General features: G+C 41.9%; 1 protein-coding gene across 5 annotated transcripts in view; it reads right to left on the reverse strand.

Moving 5' to 3' along the window:
• The window catches only part of LOC137369208 (kinesin-like protein KIF27), a 213,962-nt gene that overhangs the window by 16,108 nt on the left and 180,225 nt on the right, over positions 1-17,629 (reverse strand). For all 5 annotated transcript variants that reach the window (XM_068030028.1, XM_068030026.1, XM_068030027.1 and 2 more), the window contains exons 15-16: positions 14,115-14,321; positions 5,708-5,906 (exon numbers count right to left, since the gene is read on the reverse strand). In XM_068030028.1, the coding sequence (XP_067886129.1) occupies positions 5,708-5,906; positions 14,115-14,321 (406 nt within the window). The remainder of the gene's footprint in view (positions 1-5,707; positions 5,907-14,114; positions 14,322-17,629) is intronic.

A 17,629-nucleotide genomic window follows, 5' to 3' on the forward strand; every position in this document is an offset into this window, starting at 1 on the left:
AAAACAAAGAATCATTGCTTTATTTTCTAACTATTTTGATATCTTCCTCATAGAATGTAGTTCAAACAGTATCCCATCGTACACAACTTGCATTTATATAACTCTTTTAATGTCATAAACCATCATAAGGTGCTTCAAATGAGCATCATCAAACAAGATTTAACAACGAGCCACATAAGGAAATATTAGGACAGACGACCAAAGGCTTGGCCAAAGATGGAGTTTAAGGAGAGTCTTAAAATGAGGAGAGAGGTGGAGAGGTTATACAGAGGGAATTCCAGAGATAGGCAACAGAAGGCATTGCTGCCAATGCTGGAGCAATTGAAATGGAGGATTCGCGAGAGGCCAGCTTTGGAGGAGTACAATTAGAGGAGAGTTGCAGGGTTGAACAAGGATATAGCGATAGGGAGAGGCCATGGAGGAATTTAAAACCAAGGATGAGAATTTCAAAATTGAGTTGTTGGACTGGGATCCAATGTGGGTTAGTGAGCACAGGGGTAATGGATGAACAGGACTTGGTGCAAGTTAAGATTCAGGCTGCCGAGTTTCGGATTAGCTCAAGTTTATGCAAGGTGGAAGATGGAAGACCAGCCAGGAAAGCATTGGAATAGTCAAGTCTAGAGGTAACAAAGGCATGATGAGGGTTTCAGGAGCAGATGAGGCAGAATGGAGTCGGGCGATGTTACGAAGATAGAAGTAGGTGGTCCTGGTGACAGAGTAGATATGTGGTTGGAAGTTCATCTTGGGGTCAAATATAACACCAAAGATGTGATCAGTCTGGTTCGGCCTCAGACAATTACCAGGGAGATGGATGGATCTGGTGGCTAGGGAATGGAGTTTGCAGCAAGGTCCAAAGACAACTGCTTCGGTCTTCCCAATATTTAGTGGGGAAAAAATTCTGCTCTTCCAGTACTGAATTGTTGAACAAGTAATGAAGCACATCAGAGACGGTGCAGGGGTTGAGAGAAGTGGTGGCGAGATAGAGCTATGTGTCGTCAGCTTATATGTGGAATCTGACGTTGCTGAGGAGCAGCATGTAAATGAGAAATAGGAAGGGGCCATGGATAATCCTTGAGGGATTCCTGAGGTAACGGTGCAGCAGCAGGAAGAGAAGCCATTGCAGGTGATTCTCTGGCTACAATTGGATAGGTGAGAAGGGAACCAGGCAAGGGCAGTTATACACAGTTGGACAATGGTGTGGCCAACCCTGTCAAAGGCTGCAGGCAGGTCAATAAGGATGAGGAGGAATAGTTTACTACAGTCACAGTCACATAGGATGTCATATGTAACTTTGATAGCAGCTGTTTTAGTGCTGTGGCCGGGATGGAAACTTGATTAGACTGATTCAAGTTGCGGGAAAGATGAGCACGGATTTGGGAGCCAGCAGTACATTCAAGGACTTTGGACAGGAATGGAAGGTTAGCGATGAGTAGGTAGTTTGCCAGCACAGAGTGGTCAAATATGGAGTTTTTGTGGAAAGGGGTGATGACAGCAGATTTAAAGAGGAGCGGGACAGTACTTGAGGAGCGGGAACCATTATCAGCTAACATCAGAGCCAGGAAGGGAAGTTAGGTGGTCATCAGTTTGGTGGAAGAAGGTTGGTCTCATGCACAAGATGAGCTTGTAAAGTGCATGAGGAGAGTTAAGAGAGCAACTAGAGAAAGTTGCAAGTTCAGGAAAGGAGTGAACGCTGCAAGTGATATCAGAATGTACAAGTTGTTATTTGTATTCACAACATTATGAAAAGTTATTTTGGTGTGTTTTTTCGATGTAACAAATGACAACCATGCTGGGGTAATTTCAGCTGAAATACTAGAACATTCAGCCGCTGAACCAGGAGTTCAAAGTTCACAAATGACTTTCACACACTCTTTTTCATGAGGGGCGAACGTGGCTGGAAATAAGAGGAAAAAAACTAGGTAAATCTGCTCACCTGGTGAACTAAACAGTCTGCCACCAAATTCTAGCAAGTCCCATTCATCCATCACTTTTGTACTCACTGACCTACATTGGTTCCCAGTTAAGAAATACCTCAGTTTTAAAATTATCATCCTTGTTTCAAATCCCTCCATGGCCTCGACCCTCCCTATCTCTAATCTCCTCCAGCCTAACAACTCTCGAGATATCCGCGCTCTTCTAATTCAGGCCTCAGATTTTAATTGCTCCACTGTTGGTTGCCGTGCCTTCAGCTGCTAAGGCCCTAAGTTCTGGAATTCCTTCCCTAAACCTCTCCACCTCTCTACCTTTAAGATGGCCCTTAAAACCTATCTCCTTGACCATTCCTGATATGGCTCAGTGTCAAATTTTGTTCATAACGCTCCTGTGAAGTGCCTTGGAACATTCCAATCTCTTAAAGATGCAATTTGTTGTTGTTTTTGATCAAGCCTAAATGTAGAATTTTGTCAGTAAAAGAGTTGTTAATCTCAAACTGTGTACTTAATAATACTGGCCTCTGAAGATCCTTGCAGCCTCAGCTCCCCCGATGCTTAGCTGGTACAGGTAACGATCCAGGTCAAATCAGCAAGATCTCAAGTTTGCTTCTTACCCTATCCTGAGTTAGCTAATCTCAGTGAAGGAACTGACTGAGATGCTACAATTAGCTTCAGTGTCTTAGGCTTGGGTGCAGAAATATCATCTAGGGTTTCTTAATCCTAATTGCTATCAAATAATCCCATTTAAAATATGTTTGTGGGAAAAGTCCCTAGACATTGGGCTTGTAAAGGCAGAGTCTGGATCGTAGGGAAGAAGGGGCTTGGCAGTGGTAGTAGTCTAAGACATTGAAAGAGAGAGAAACAGTGAGATTAAAAACCTAAAATTATAACATCCACTTCATAATAAAATCAGAGCACAAAAATAATACCTGAAAAATATCTAAGATTGTTCCCATCTTAGGGTCTGAAATTCCACTATGCTGCTCTGATAGCAGAAGAGTGGTGGTGGGCCTTGTCTGGAACAGAAAGGCCCAGACCCCATACTACATTAAAGGTTGGAATCATTTAACCATACGAGGCATGTGGAACACAGCAATAAGTGAACAGCTGCAAGTCTCACCATGATCTGCTGAATGGAACGTTGAAATGGCGCCTGCCACTCCGACAAAGAGGAGGAGGCTAGGCCCGATTAAATAAAATAAATTCCTCTTTGGCTTCTAATATTTACTGATTTTTTTCTTTTCCCCCAACAATTTTTTCTTCATTGTATGTCAATTGTGTTTAATTATATGCAGGTGGAGGTTATTAATTAAGGTTTCATGTGAGCACAAATAGACTGAGTAAAATTGGCTCCGGTACTATCCTTCACCAACTAGCTTTCTGGATTAAAACATTCTCCACTCTCCTACTCCACTTCTGATGCATTCTGCAGGGGTTCTTTTGATCTCCAATCATAAGTTCAGCAGAAACCCTGGTGAAAAGACTTTTTGACCTCATGGTTGGCAGGGATGTGGTGAGGTAGCCAGGGTCGATGATGAGGCCTTTCCTGTCTCCACTTGATATCAACATTTGCAGTGGAAGTCATTGGATAGTAATAAGTGGCAAGAACTGTGTTCAGTTCTTCCCTACCTAATCCAGGGTGTTAAAGTAAATTGTAGTATCTCTACTAACTACCTAAATGAGATCAGCTAACTCAGCACAGCCAGGGAGAGTCTGGAGCCTCCGAGGTCTGTATTGCTTAACTACTCTGATTCATGAGGGGGCCCTTTCTAGCATTTATAATGTATAACTTGTACATCTCAACCAAGTTTCAACTGGGCATGAGTTCATAGTACAGACATGACTATAATAATGGTACAAATTGATATTAAATTGGAAATCTCACTTCTTGCAATCATAAGGGTAGTTGGTGTGGGGTGACTGGTGTAGGGAAAAAGCAATTACTGCAAATGGGGATTGCTGTTCTGAGATTGGGGTTGTAAGAAATTAGGCGATTTTTGAATTATGTACCTTTAACCATGGGTTACATGGATTTAAAAATTGTTTTCAGCTACCTTTAAATCGAAAAGGATTTCCTTTGTCACTGTCAGGGGAGTGGCTAAAACAGAAAACTAACAAGTTCAATCACATTTGCAATGTGAATCAGCTGGCTTTGTTTGTCAGTGCCACTCTCTATTCTCTCAAATTATGTCAAAAGCTTGTTTGGTTCTTGACACTCTTGTTGAAGTGTAAACTAATGTGAGCCTGCAGACTGGAGGAAATGGACAAATTCATCATCTCTAAGGACTGACCCATCAAAGTTATACTTGGAAAGAAAATAGTTAATGACTTAACATTAACCCCTGTGACATGAAAACTTCTTTCAGCACAAACACGCTGCTTTAGTTGCTCAACTTCAGTTCACAGATGAAGTTTAACTCCATCAGGTTAAATAGAGGTTGTATTGTCCACATATGCCATCAGACTAGGAAATCTACGAGAGTTTGTTTCAACCTCCAAAACCCACCACTTCCAACACCTAGAAAGACAGGTACTGCCAAATGGGAACACTTATCACTGCCAAATTCCATTCCAAGTCACACACCATCCTTATTTGACCAATATATTGTCATTTCTTTACTGTTGCTGGGTGAAAATCCTGGAACTCACTACCTATAGGCATTGTGGGAGCACCTTCATCATGTGGACAGCAGTGTTTCAAGAAGACTGCCCATAACTAACCTTTCAGGGCAACTAGGGATGAGCAGTAAATGCTGGCCAAATCAGCAACAGCCAGGGAATGATTTTTTTTTAATTAAGCAGAGAGAAAGTCTTTATTAATGTTCTTTGGTTTTTAAAAAAAAATCACAGTTGAATTTTGAAGCCAATAAATTCTCATACTTGTGTTTTGTTCATAGGAAAGACTAATGCTAATGGCTTACAGCTGTAATGCAGAGATTCTAATTTCTAATACCCATGAAACTGGGGGACTGGGATTGGGGAGGGATATATGAGAGAGAGAGAGAGAAAACTAGGAAGGATAGAGATGGTAGAGAAAAATACTAAAATGTAGAGAAAGGCAGATACAGTTTCTTTCAACATTCTAATCTTCTGTAGGAAACTGGTAGGAAGGAAGGATGGGGAGAGGGGAGGAGAAGAGAGCAGAAAAACAAGGTGAATGGGCCTCTGGCCCCTCCCTCTCCCTACTTTCCCTTGGGTGAGGATAACAAGTAGGGTGAATGATGAGGAAGGTGTCAGCTCAGAATGGGAGAGGGCACAAAGCATTTAGCTCAGTGGGTCAAAGAGGATTCTGATGGGAGTCAAGAGGTTGGTAGAAAGGGGAAGGGTAGGGGAAACACCTGATTGGAGGAAGGGGAAGGATGGGAAGAGAACCACATTTACCCCTACAGCCCACAAACCAAATTCAGCCTTTGGAGGCTCCAGTCCGTGTCACACCACCTCCCATCTAAAAGAAAGAGAAAAAGACAGAGATAGAAGCAGAAGAGGACAAAGAAGCAAAACAGAGTTAAGGGGAGAAGCCGGAGAAAAAAAAACAGAAATAAAAGCTGAGATACAGTGTGAGAAGCATCCACACAAAGACAGCAGACAGGTAAGAGAGAGACCATATTCTTTGACTGCGTGCAATGCCACAGGAAATCGACTATAATTAATGAAACTTATACCAGCATGCCTAGAAATATGTGAACTGTCAGCATAATTGCATGCTGCCTGCTTACATATCTGTACATATGGTGCAAAGTACAATGACAACATCTGAAAAGAATACACCCAATTACCTTTAAAGTACTGTAAAACCAGCTGCATTTTCTGTTCATGTTCTTTCTGTTGCATTGTCAGTCGTCTGTCTATCTCCATTGATAAACGCTCCACTGCAGATTCCAATTCATGGACCACATTCTCTTGTTCAGTCACCTTTACAGACATTTCTGCACATTGCACTTGCAAGTTGCGTTCAGTCTCACGCAGGCTAATCACCTACCAAAATTAAAATATATACAAACATTAGCCAGATGTTGTCCACGTTAAAAGCTTAGCAGGTACTGACAAAGTGATTCTTGTCTTGGGATTGATGCCACCAAAGAATAACAATCTACCTAAAGTCTCAAAACGACAATTTATTTTAATGAGCAGTTCCTGTTCTTTCAGAGGAATACTTTAGTACTTCTTATAATTATTTTGTAACTTTTTGTGGCCAAAGCATTTTGTTGGTCTTTTTTGCTTGCACTGTAAATAATGAAAAACCAGAAAAAGTTACATTTATAGTGACATATCACATCTTTCAGAAATCTCTTAAAGCACTGCATATTAAATGAATTACTTTGAAATGCAGGGCAGGATTTTCCTTGTGGGATTCTGAACCCTGCCATAAGGCTAAAATAGAATCCTTATGACACAAAAGGAAGCCATTCGGCCCATTGAATTCATGCCGGCTCTCTGTAGAGTAATCCAGATCAGTCCCATTCCGCTGTTCTATCCTTGTAGCCCTGCAAATTTATTTCCCTCAAGGGTCCAATGTTCCTTGAAATCCTTCATTGTCTCTGTTTCCACCACCCTCGTAGATGAGTTCCAGGTCGTTACTACTTACTGCATAACAAAGTTCTTCCCCACATTCCCCCCTACATCTCTTGCCCAAAACCTTAAATCTGTGTCGCCTAGTCCTTGTACCATCAGGTAATGGGAACAGCTTTTCTTTTCCTACCTTATCTAAACCTGACAATCTTGTACACCTCTAGCAAATCTCCCCTCAATCTCCTTTGCTCCAAGGAGATCAAGTGTTTCTCCAACCTAACCTTGTAGCTAAAATCCCTCATGCCTGGAACCATTCTGGTAAATCTCCTCTGCACCCTCTTAAGGATCCTCACATCTTCTCTAAAGTGTGGTGACCAGAACTGGACACTTTACTCTAGTTGGGGTCTAACCAGAACTTTTTAAAGGTTCAGCATAACTTCCCTGCTTTTGTACTCAATACCTCTATTAATGAAGCCAAGATCCCATATGCTTTTTTCAATATGTCCTGCCACCTTCAAAGACCTATGCACATGAACCCCCAGCTCCCTCTGTCCCTGCACTCTCTTTAAATCTGTGCCATCATCTATATTGCCTCTCCCTATCCCTTCTGCCAAAATGCACCTCACACTTCTCTGTATTAAATTCCATCTGCCACTTGTTTGCCCATTCTACGAGTTATCTATGTCCTGTTGCAGTCGATTGGTACCATCTTCACTATCTGCCATCCTCCAGTCTGGAAAACACCATTTACCATGACTCGTTGTTTTCTCTTAAGACAATTTTTTTTAATCCAAGCTGACAGAGAGGCATTCACACTTAAAGTAAATACAAGTATGAATGTCTCAGGATGGAGGAAACAGAACAAACAGAGGTCTCAGATCAAGAGATAGAAAACAAATGGAAAAACTTGGAAGAGTATACAACATGCTACAAATGAAATATTACCAAAACAGAAAAGAAAAAGAGGCAAGGAGTGTTACGCCTCGGATTTCCGAAGACGTGGGACTTCTGGCAACCGGCCAGGACTATCACTACAATGCAAGTCATTAGTCATTCATTTAAACTTATTTTACATATTTAAATAAAGTATCCGTCGCCATGCGGCAGGGAGGCTGCCACGAGGCCTCGCCGCCACCGTTAAAATGGGGCAGGGCCTTCCCAGCGTCAAGACCTGTGGTGGGCCTTTCCTGGAAGGACTTTCCAGGCTCCCCCCACCCTTGCCACGACCCCCGACTTTGTGGGCCTGGTAGAATTCAGCCCTTTGAGTATGAACACCAAAAAGACAAAAACAACGGTAGTTAGAAGGAATACATTAGAAGAAACCAGAGTGAAGACTGAAGTGGATGTCACACTGCAACAAGTAGATTTTAGGACAAATGATAACAGAAGATGATGGATGTGATGCCGAAGTCAGAAGAAGGATAGAGATAGCCAGAAGTAATTTTGTGAAGATGAAGGATGTGTTAGCAACAAGAAAGCTCAAGCTTTTAACAAGGACTTATACAATGTTACTTTCTTTTCACGATCGTGTATGCCTCAGAAACCTGGACAATAAATAAAGAGCTGGAGAAGAAAATAGAGGCTTTTGAAATTTGGATGCTAAGGCATATGCTTAAAATTCCTTATACAGAGCATAAGACAAATTAAGAGGTGCTTGAAATTGCAACAGCAAAAATAACTCTAAAAAGTGACATCCAGAAAAGGTCAGTATTTCAGCCATTTGATCAGAGCTGAAAAGCTACAGAGATCTCTTCTAGAGGGCAAATTGGAGGGCAGCAGAAAGAGGGGTTGACTTAGGCATAGTCGAATGATGGATGTCATAGAGTGGTTGCAGACAAGCTACAGTGGATGTGTGAGGATGGTGCAAGATAGACGAGCGTGACATACCATGACAGCAGATCTTCTGGTAGGAGTAGCTACAAACAGCAGCAGAAGACACTGACCCATCTATTCCATGAGCCTCAATTTTGTTAACCAGCCTTTTATGTGGTACTTTGTAAAATGCTTTCTTAAAATCTATACAGACAACATCCATTGCTTTCCCTTCATCAACCTTCTTTATCATTTCATTTAAAAATTCAACTGGATTAGCCTTTTGCAAATATGTGCTGGCTATCCTTAACACAAAGCTCTCCAAATGCCTGTTTATTTTTTTTTAAACCTGATTATTGTTTCTAAAACCTTACGCACCACTGATGTTAAACTGACTGGCGTGACTAGGAATATCCTTGCACCCTTTCTTGAATAAGGGTGTCACATTTGCCACTCTCCAATCCTTTGGCACCTCCCCCATATCTAGGGAGGATTGCAAGATTACAGTAAGCCCTTCCACTATATCCCCTCCCACTTCCTTTAGCAAGCCATTCGCACCAGGCAACCTATCCACTCCATGCATAGCCAGCCTTTCCAGTATATCCTTGCTATCAATTTTCACCGCATCCATTACCTCTACCATCACCGCTTCTACCGATATTTTGTTAGTATCCTTTTCCTGAGTAAACACCAATACAAAGTACTTATTATTCTAGCCTGTCCTACATCTCTAAGCGTATATCACCCTCTCTATCCCTAAGAGGCCCTACCTCACTTCTTACTACCTGCTGACTATTTACATGCCAGTAGAAGATTTTTGAGTTCCCTTTTATGTTAATTACCATTCTATTCCCTTTGCCAGTCTTATTTTCCTCTTCACTTCCCCTCTCAACTTATTGTATTTGGTCTGGTCCTTGCTTGAAGAATTCACCTGACATGTACGATAGCCCTCCTTTTTTGTTTCATCATATCCTTTATCTCCCTCAAGCAACCCTGGCTTTAGTTCCCTTATCTCTCGCCCTTGTTGGAATGTGCCTAGCCTCTACCTGAAACATCTCCTCCTTAAAGATCACCCATTGTTCCGCTAGTTTTTCCTGTCAATCTTTGGTTCCATTTTACCGTGTTACGACCAGGTGAGAAAGGTGTCGAGGGGTCTTTTGCTGTCTTCACCTGGTCTTATTGTAACAGGGTTTAATATTAAATACACTGTGTTCTGAGCTCCCCCTTTCTGAATCCTTGTTCACAGCTTTCCAATTATAAGGCAAAGAAATGAGCACACCAGGTTTTCTTCAGGTTTAAAGAAGAAAAGTGAAATTTATTAAACAAACTCAAATATGGTTAACGCCTATTGATATATGACACGCCCACGCTAGCATGCACATGCAATACACACATGCAAATAGGGACAGAAAAGAGAAGAAAAATAAAATGGGGAGGTTTGAGGCAGTCTCTAAAAGGGGGTTTCTTGTTACTGTTTCTGTGTTTTCAGCTCGCCGTACAGCCCTTGATTGTAGACAGCTCTTACTTTTCGTTGGGGCCCAGTATTCTTAAATCTTGTTCACTGTAGGAGACTTTTCTCTCTTAGGGTTCATATGTCTTCAATGGTTTCCGAAGCTGGTGAGAGCGAGATGAGAGCAGACAGGAGAGAGGTGTTCTCAGTCCAAGAGCTAACAGCCTTCTGATTTCAAGTTCCTTGTTGGAAGCTCAAATTCAAAAAACTCCAACAGTCAGTTAGTAATGTGACTAAAACTGGTCTGACCACGTCTGTTTGTGTATTCGGCCATCTTAGCAGTTAACCTGGAATGCTTGCCTTTTCACCTTCAACGTCTGGTAATCAAAAGCCCATTGTGGATTAAATTGGAGCAGGGAATAGCCCCTTTGTCCTTTGAAGTATTGTCTGTTGATATGCCAATGTTTCTCTCCAGCCAAAGTCTCCAATTGTTTTATTAAAGTAAGTTCTTTCTTCACCAACAACGGTTTAAAATCAACATTCATGTGGCGAAATTAATTTTCCTCATTCTTGGCAGGTGGGGGGCTTGCCTGACACCTGGCTGATCCTCTCTCATTCCATTGAAGTTTGCCCTCTTCCAATTTAGAAGTTCTACTTTAGATTGTTCCCTGCTCTTTTCATTTACTAATCAAAACCTTATAATATGATGATCACCATTGCCAAAGAGCTCCCCAACATTCACTTGGCCCTGCTTATTTCTCAGCACCAGATCCAGCAATGCCTCCTTCCTAGTTGGACAAGACTGTCTTACCTAATCAGTACTGCCACCCCACCTTCCTTTTTTTCTTTCCCCTATCTTTTCTGAACACTTTGTAACTGTGAATATTATGCACCCAGTGCTCACTATTTTTAAGCCACATTTCTGTTATTGTCACTACATCATATTGCCACACTGCTATTTGTGCTTGTAGCTCACCAACCTTATTCACCACACTTTGTGTGTTTACATACATGCATTCTAAATTTGTCTTTGTATTCCTTGTGGTTCTCCTTTAGTCTGCTGCTATCTAATATGGTACTACTTCCTTCTCTAGTACTATCTCACTCCTTTAAGCACCTTATTCTTCTCTCTTGCTTCTATATGCTGGTGCCCTTCCGCCTGCCAATTTAGTTTAAACCCTCCCCAACCACACCAGTGAACCTCCCTGCGAGGATATTGGTCCCAGTACTGGGGTACAACTTTATGAATAGGTGCCTCCTGCCCCAGAACCGATCCCAAGAATCTGAAGGCCACCCTCCTGAACTATGCCTCAAGCCAAGCATTGAACCTCCCTAGTTTCCTATTTCTACTCTCGCTGGTACACGGCACAGGGAGTAATCCAGAGTTTACTACCTTTAAGATCCTACTTTTTTACTTCCTTCATAGCTCCTGAAAAATAATACCATATGACCTCAATACTGCTCTCCCTCTATCGTTGGTACCGATATGTACCACAAGTTCTGGCTCACTTCCTTCCCGATGCAGAATTTTCTACACCTTCTCCGTGATGTCCTGTACCCTGGTGCCAGGGAGGCAACACACCATGTGGGACTCGTGATGACGGTTACAGAAATGCCTGTCTATCCCCCTAATTCTGAAATCTCCTATAACAATTGAATTTCTACTAGTTGCTGTTCCCTCGTGTGCAGTTGCTTGCCCATTGGTGCCACGGTCTGGAGTTCGCTACTTCAAGGTGTCGTCACTCTCAGCAATCTCCAAAGCTCAGTACCGGTTTAAAAGTAGCACACACTGCGAAGACTCCTGCACTTCCTGCCTCTTCCTACTGTTCCAGAGGGCCATCCATCTACCATCCTGAACTCTCACTGCTTGTGGGATGACCACCTCCTGGAACGTAAGACAATGCAAACCCTCATCCTCCCTGATACTCTGCCATGACTCCAGCTGCCCCTCAAGCTTGGAAATCCTGAGCTCGAGCTCAAGCAGTTGGAGACACTTACTACACACGTGGTGCCCCAAGATACATGAAGTGTCCTGAAGTTCCCACAAAGTGCAGGAATCGTAAGCAACAGGGCTCAACTGTCCAACAATGATCTAAGACAAAAATCTCTATTCCCTCCTTTAGAATCTAGTTACTATCTTGTATAAGCTATTAATTTTAATTAATGCTTCTAAGATCTGTTCTGTGCTAATACTCAATGCTAGTTCTCAGTATTATACTTGCTCCAATTGAAATTTTATTAGTTTAACTAGTTAAGCTATAAATGTATTCAAATATAATAGAAATTTAATATAGTACCTTATAGATTACTATAGTTTTAGAATAAATTTTAACTATCCCTAGATTTGATTAATATAAATTATCAAATTAGCTTTAGTTTTATGCTAAATGATTAGTCTTTCTTTATAATTGATTTTTAAATTTTTATTGTAATTTAATTAAATTACTTACCATGTACTCACCCCATGTGATTCCTTCTCCTGTGACATCACTTTGCAATATATCCCTGCCTCTCACTACCGCTCCTCTTTACTGCTGTGCTTGCTGCTCTGCTGCTGCCCATGTTTGTTGAGCCATATTTACAGACTCCTCTATCCTGCTGTGCTTTGTTGCTGTGCTGCCGCTTCCCATGCTGTATTTAAAGGCGCCTCTTTCCTGCTGTGCCTTGTTGCTCTGCTGCTGTCTGTGTTTTCACGCTGTATTTAAAGGCTCCTCTCTCCCACTACTGTTGTTTCCCGCGCTGTACTTAAAGATTTCTCTCTCCTACTGTACTTTGCTGCTCCAAATGCTGTCAGAAGCCCACACTGTATGGGAAACAGTCATTCTTAGTGATTTTCCCCGGGGTGGCCAATTAATGGCCAGAGGGCGGGTTTGCTGTCCAATTAAGGACAGTAGGTGGGCTCTCAAAGCTGGAGGACCAATCTTTCCAACTTTTTTAAATAAAAAAAATGGATTTTGCAGCCAGGCCACCACTGTGGGGGTGGAACCCCTCGACCTGGCAGCCTGTGGCTGCTGCTGTACCGAGGCAGGCAGGGAGGGATTCCAGGCCTGCCTGGAGCTCTCACCCCCTGGTCTGCCACCAGGAGGCGGCCTGCAGGCACCTAAACAGGCCTCCATCGCCTGCAGGATCCTGGAGGCTGACTGAAAAATCCAAGTCAGTCTCCTTTAATTGGCCTCAAGTGGCCCCTAACGAGGCAGGTTGCACTGCCCAACCCCAAATGCAAACATAACCCGGGGGTGGGATGGAGCTGGGGAACCGGCATGCCAGCCAGCAGGGTTAAAAATCAAGCCCACAGTGATTGTTGTTATGAAGAGAAACACAGCAGCCAATCTGTATACAGCAGAATCTCAAACAGCAACAAGATGGTGACCTATTTGTTCTTTGGTGGTGTTGGCTGAGAGGAATTTTGCTTGTTCACCTGGAGAACTCCTTGCTCCAGCCCAAATATTGCCATGTGATGCTTAGCATCCACTTAAACCAAGGGAAATAGCAAATGGGACCTCAGTTTAACACAGCATCTGCAAGACAACTTGCATTTACATAGCACCTTTAACGTAATAAAACATTTCAAGGCATTCCCAAGATGTTATCAAACAAAATATGCGAGTAACATAGGTGATATTTGGGCAGATGGCCAAAATCTTGATCAAAGACGTAGGTTTTAAGGATCATATTGAAAGAGGAGAGAGGTGGAGAGTTTTAGGGAGGGAATTCCAAGCTTAGAGTCTTGGCCTTCAGTGGTGGGGCAATTAAAATAAGGGATGTTCAAAAGGCCAGAATTGGAAGTGCACAGGGATCTCTGAGGCTTGTAGCTGGTTACAGAGATAAGGAGAAGGCAAGGTCATTGAGGGATTTGAAAACAAGGATGAGGATTTTAAAGTCAAGGCATTGCTTAACTGGGAGCCAATGTAGGTCGGTGAGCACAGGGGTGATGGGTGCATGGGACAATGTCTTCGGTCTTCCCAATATTTAGTTGCAGGAAATTTCTGCTCATCCAATACTGCATTTCTGACATTGCAGCGCAGTATAGGGGGTGTGCTGCCAAGTCATTTAGTAGTGGGGCTTACATGCACAAGAGGTAATGCGTGCAAAATATGATTTGTCTTCATAACTGGCATTTCAGTGTTGTGGGAAGTACTATATATGTGAGATAACCACCACTGGTTTCAAAAGCTAACAAAATTCAGAAAACATGTTTTTATTTTGATAAATTGTGTCTTGCTAAATTAAAGATCTTTGTCAGGACTAACTAAAGTATGCAGTATTGGATTGGCTTGGTCCTCCTTTTTAATCTCCATTTTCATAATAGACACAAATTGTCACCAATTAAATGCTATTTATGATCTAATGAATCACATTATATACATGCAAGTTTTTTGGGACCGATGTATTGCAGGAAAGTAGGGTTTTACCTTATTAAAATATCTGCAGAGAAGGACTCTTGTCTCAGCAGCCGATAAAGCACCCAGTCTAAACATTACATTTGCCTCATTTCGGGTAAGGCTGCCATCTGAGGCCCTCAACGAATGCTGGCGACAATGTATGGTTTCATTTTTGTATTCTATAGCAGCATCCAGAGCTTCAATACCTTCCTCCAATTGGAAAAGTATTCGCTCCTCCTGGGAAATAAAACAGATACGATTAGATGTTGAATCTGCCTCACCCCTGCTGGATTACTTTGGTTATCAAACCTGAAAGGGCGTTGGAAGCTGATTCAATGGTAACTTGACAAAGGGAATTGGATATATACTTTAAAAAATTGAAGGGTTATGGAGAAGGAGCAGGGGAGCAGGAATAACTGGATAGCTCTTTCAAAGAGCAGGGACAGGCACAATGGGCCAAATGTCCTACTTCCATGCTGTAAGGTTCTATGATTTGGTAATTTATTTTCCCTATCTCACCCATGATCATCAATTTAATCCTTTATTTACTAAAATGTGATTTAATTTCAATTTCTACTTCCAATTCATATACAAATTTTAGTTTTGTGCCATTTAAGGTTTGTGTCATGCTAGGCCCCCACCTGCCAAGAATCAGGCACATGAATTTTGTCATGAACATTGATTTTAAACTGTTACTGGAGTGAAGAAAGGACTTGTTAAACAGATCAGCCATGCATATTAACAGACAGTGTTTGGAAAGACGAAGCAACCATTCCCTGACACATTCAACCCACAATGGACTGTTGATCATCAGATGTTGAAGGTGGGGGAGCTTGCATTCCAGGTTGACTGCTAAGATGGCCGAATACACTAGCGGACATGGTCAAACCAGCTAGTCACATGACTAACCTGCTGGACAACCTGAGTTTTTTGAATTTGTACAGTTTGGGCAAAAAGCAGAATGCTCCTGCACTGAGAAGATCTCTCCTGGCTGGCTCGCTACAGCTTCTCCTGTCTGCCTACTCTCATCTCTTTCTCACAAGCCTCTGAAGACATATGAACCCCAAGAGAGAAAAGTCGCCTACAGCGAACAAGGTTTAAGAAGAATACTGGGCCCCAACAAAAAGCAAGATCTACGTACAATCAAGGACTCTATAGTGAGCTCGAAGAACTGTAACAACTCTTGCCTCAAACTTTTCCACTTTATTTTTCTTTTGCTCTTTTCTGTCTCTATCTGCATGTGTGTATCACGTACGCATGCTAGCGTGGGCGCGTCATGCATCCGTAGGCGTTAACTGAATTAGAGTTTAAGTTTAATAAATTTCAACTTTTCTGCTTTAAACCTAAGAAAGCCTGTTTGTACTGTTTTCTTTACCTTATAATTGGAAAGCGGTGAACAAGGATGCACCAAGGGGAAGCAAAAAACAGTATGTTTAAAACTTAAACCCTGTTACAGTAAGACCAGATGAAGGCTGAGAGGGACCCCGAGACACCTTTCTCACCTGGTTGTAACAGTTTGTTACACTGAATGTGATGCACAGCCAGGCTACCCAAACTACACTGCCAACTGTCTTGAGTACAACGACAAAAAAAAATCCAATTAAGTGTACAAGTGCAGGGCTCTACTTCGTGGGTGGATAATTTTAATGTTACAAGAGAGCAGGTGGAGACAATCCTTCTCATAACACCAAATACCTTTCATATTAAGCTTAGAAAATTCCAACAAGGTTCAACAGATAGTCTGGATACTTTAAAAATGAAGCTTTATACTGACCAGAATTCATTGTAAACATGCCCACTATGTACAAAATGGTGTACTTGGATTAATTAGATCGTAATTGTAGATTTCCTCTACTTCTTGTTTGTGTTATATTACTGTTATAGAAAAAGGGCAATAAACAGTTTTAAAAATGATCACATTAGTTTCAGAAACAGGCCTAGTTGACAGGACAAGATGGGTAGGCTGTATATTTTAGATTCTTTTATGAACCCTCAGACTACAGCCTTGATGTCAATCGACATTGTGGGCTGCATTTTATTAGTGGCGTAGAGGGGGTGGCCACTTCGTCCCCGGCAATGGTGTCCGACGCCACCACATAGGTGGCGGCAACATTTTTAAAGGGCTTCAAGCCCTTAGCAATAATTTGAATTTTTAAAAGTAATATTACTGGTGAAATTATTTTTTAAAAATAATTAAAAGCTGGAGGCCCTTTCCCAAGCCCCCAACGCTTTTTTTATTGGCCTATATGATGAACATTAACTTTATTCCCACCCCGAACTTTCCCCTGCAACCTCGTCATATTTGCTCTTCAACCCATTCCCACCATTCCCATAGCCAATAAAAAATATTTTCCCCGCTCCTCCCCTGATGTTTCACTTCTCCCCCCTCCCCACCAGTGTCTCGCCTCGAAACTCCGAATGGAGTTCTGAAAGTGTGTGATTTGCAGCCGGCGGCCATAATATGGGCATGGGACGGCCACAGGAACAAGGTAAGTTGATTTGTAGGTTTTTAAAATTAATTTTAATATTTAAATGAAGGCCTCGCTGCCGCCAGTAAAATGCGGCGAGGCCTTCTTGGCGGCAGGGGTCGTGAGGGCCGCTCCCGCAAGTATTTTACGGACTCCCCTACCATCGAGGGGCTGGTAAAATTCAACCCTATGTGTTATTTGTTGTGCGTTTTCATTCTGGTAGCAGCTATCAATAAAGTAACAACCCTCTGAGCAACCAATTGATGTTTGAAAAAGAGGATTAAAATGTGATACATTTTTACAGCAAACTTACTGAAAACAATCTACAGGTGATTACCAGGATAATCTATTTTCAGTGAATAAGTACTTACATGCCAGTGCAAGTGTCGTGTTCCTGTCAATTCAGTTGTAATGCCAAAAATGTAACAATGCCCAGTAATGCCCTCAAATGATCTGATTAAGGCTACTGGCAGTTTTTGCTGTCTCCAGTAATTTTCTTCTCAACATTAAGAACCCCTCTCTCACTACATGTTCACAATTTAAGATAGAAACATATTCCAGCTAGTCTTGGACATACTGTATATCTATATAAAGTGTTACAGCTCGACATATTTCCTGTCAACTTTTCCATTATAAATATCAATGTCCACGTTTATAATAAAAGACACATTTGTAAAATGACGACACAATCAGTTTAATCACTGAGTTGTTTAATGTTTGTTTTTCTCTTCCCTACCCCACCAAAAGTGCAGAAGCCAATTTTAGTGCTTCCACTGATGCCCTGGTTGAGATGTGCTAATTTGGTGCAGACCAGGAATCAAACTTGGGAGCTTCTTGATCACTACTTTATATTGAGCAACCCAGTGAAGACAAAGTAATATGGAGCTAATTGTATCATCTTTCCCATCACATTGTGCTATTTATCAAAAGGCGAATTAATATTAAAAAAAAAAAATTCCATGCCCCTTTTTACTCATGATCAGTGGGGCAGAATGTGAAATTGAGACACCGGATGAAATGATGAGTCTCTTGGAGGCTGGCAATGCAGCCCGTCACACAGGCACCACACAGATGAAT

This window comes from Heterodontus francisci, chromosome 4, assembly GCF_036365525.1.
Source record: "Heterodontus francisci isolate sHetFra1 chromosome 4, sHetFra1.hap1, whole genome shotgun sequence".
Classification (NCBI taxonomy): domain Eukaryota; kingdom Metazoa; phylum Chordata; class Chondrichthyes; order Heterodontiformes; family Heterodontidae; genus Heterodontus; species Heterodontus francisci.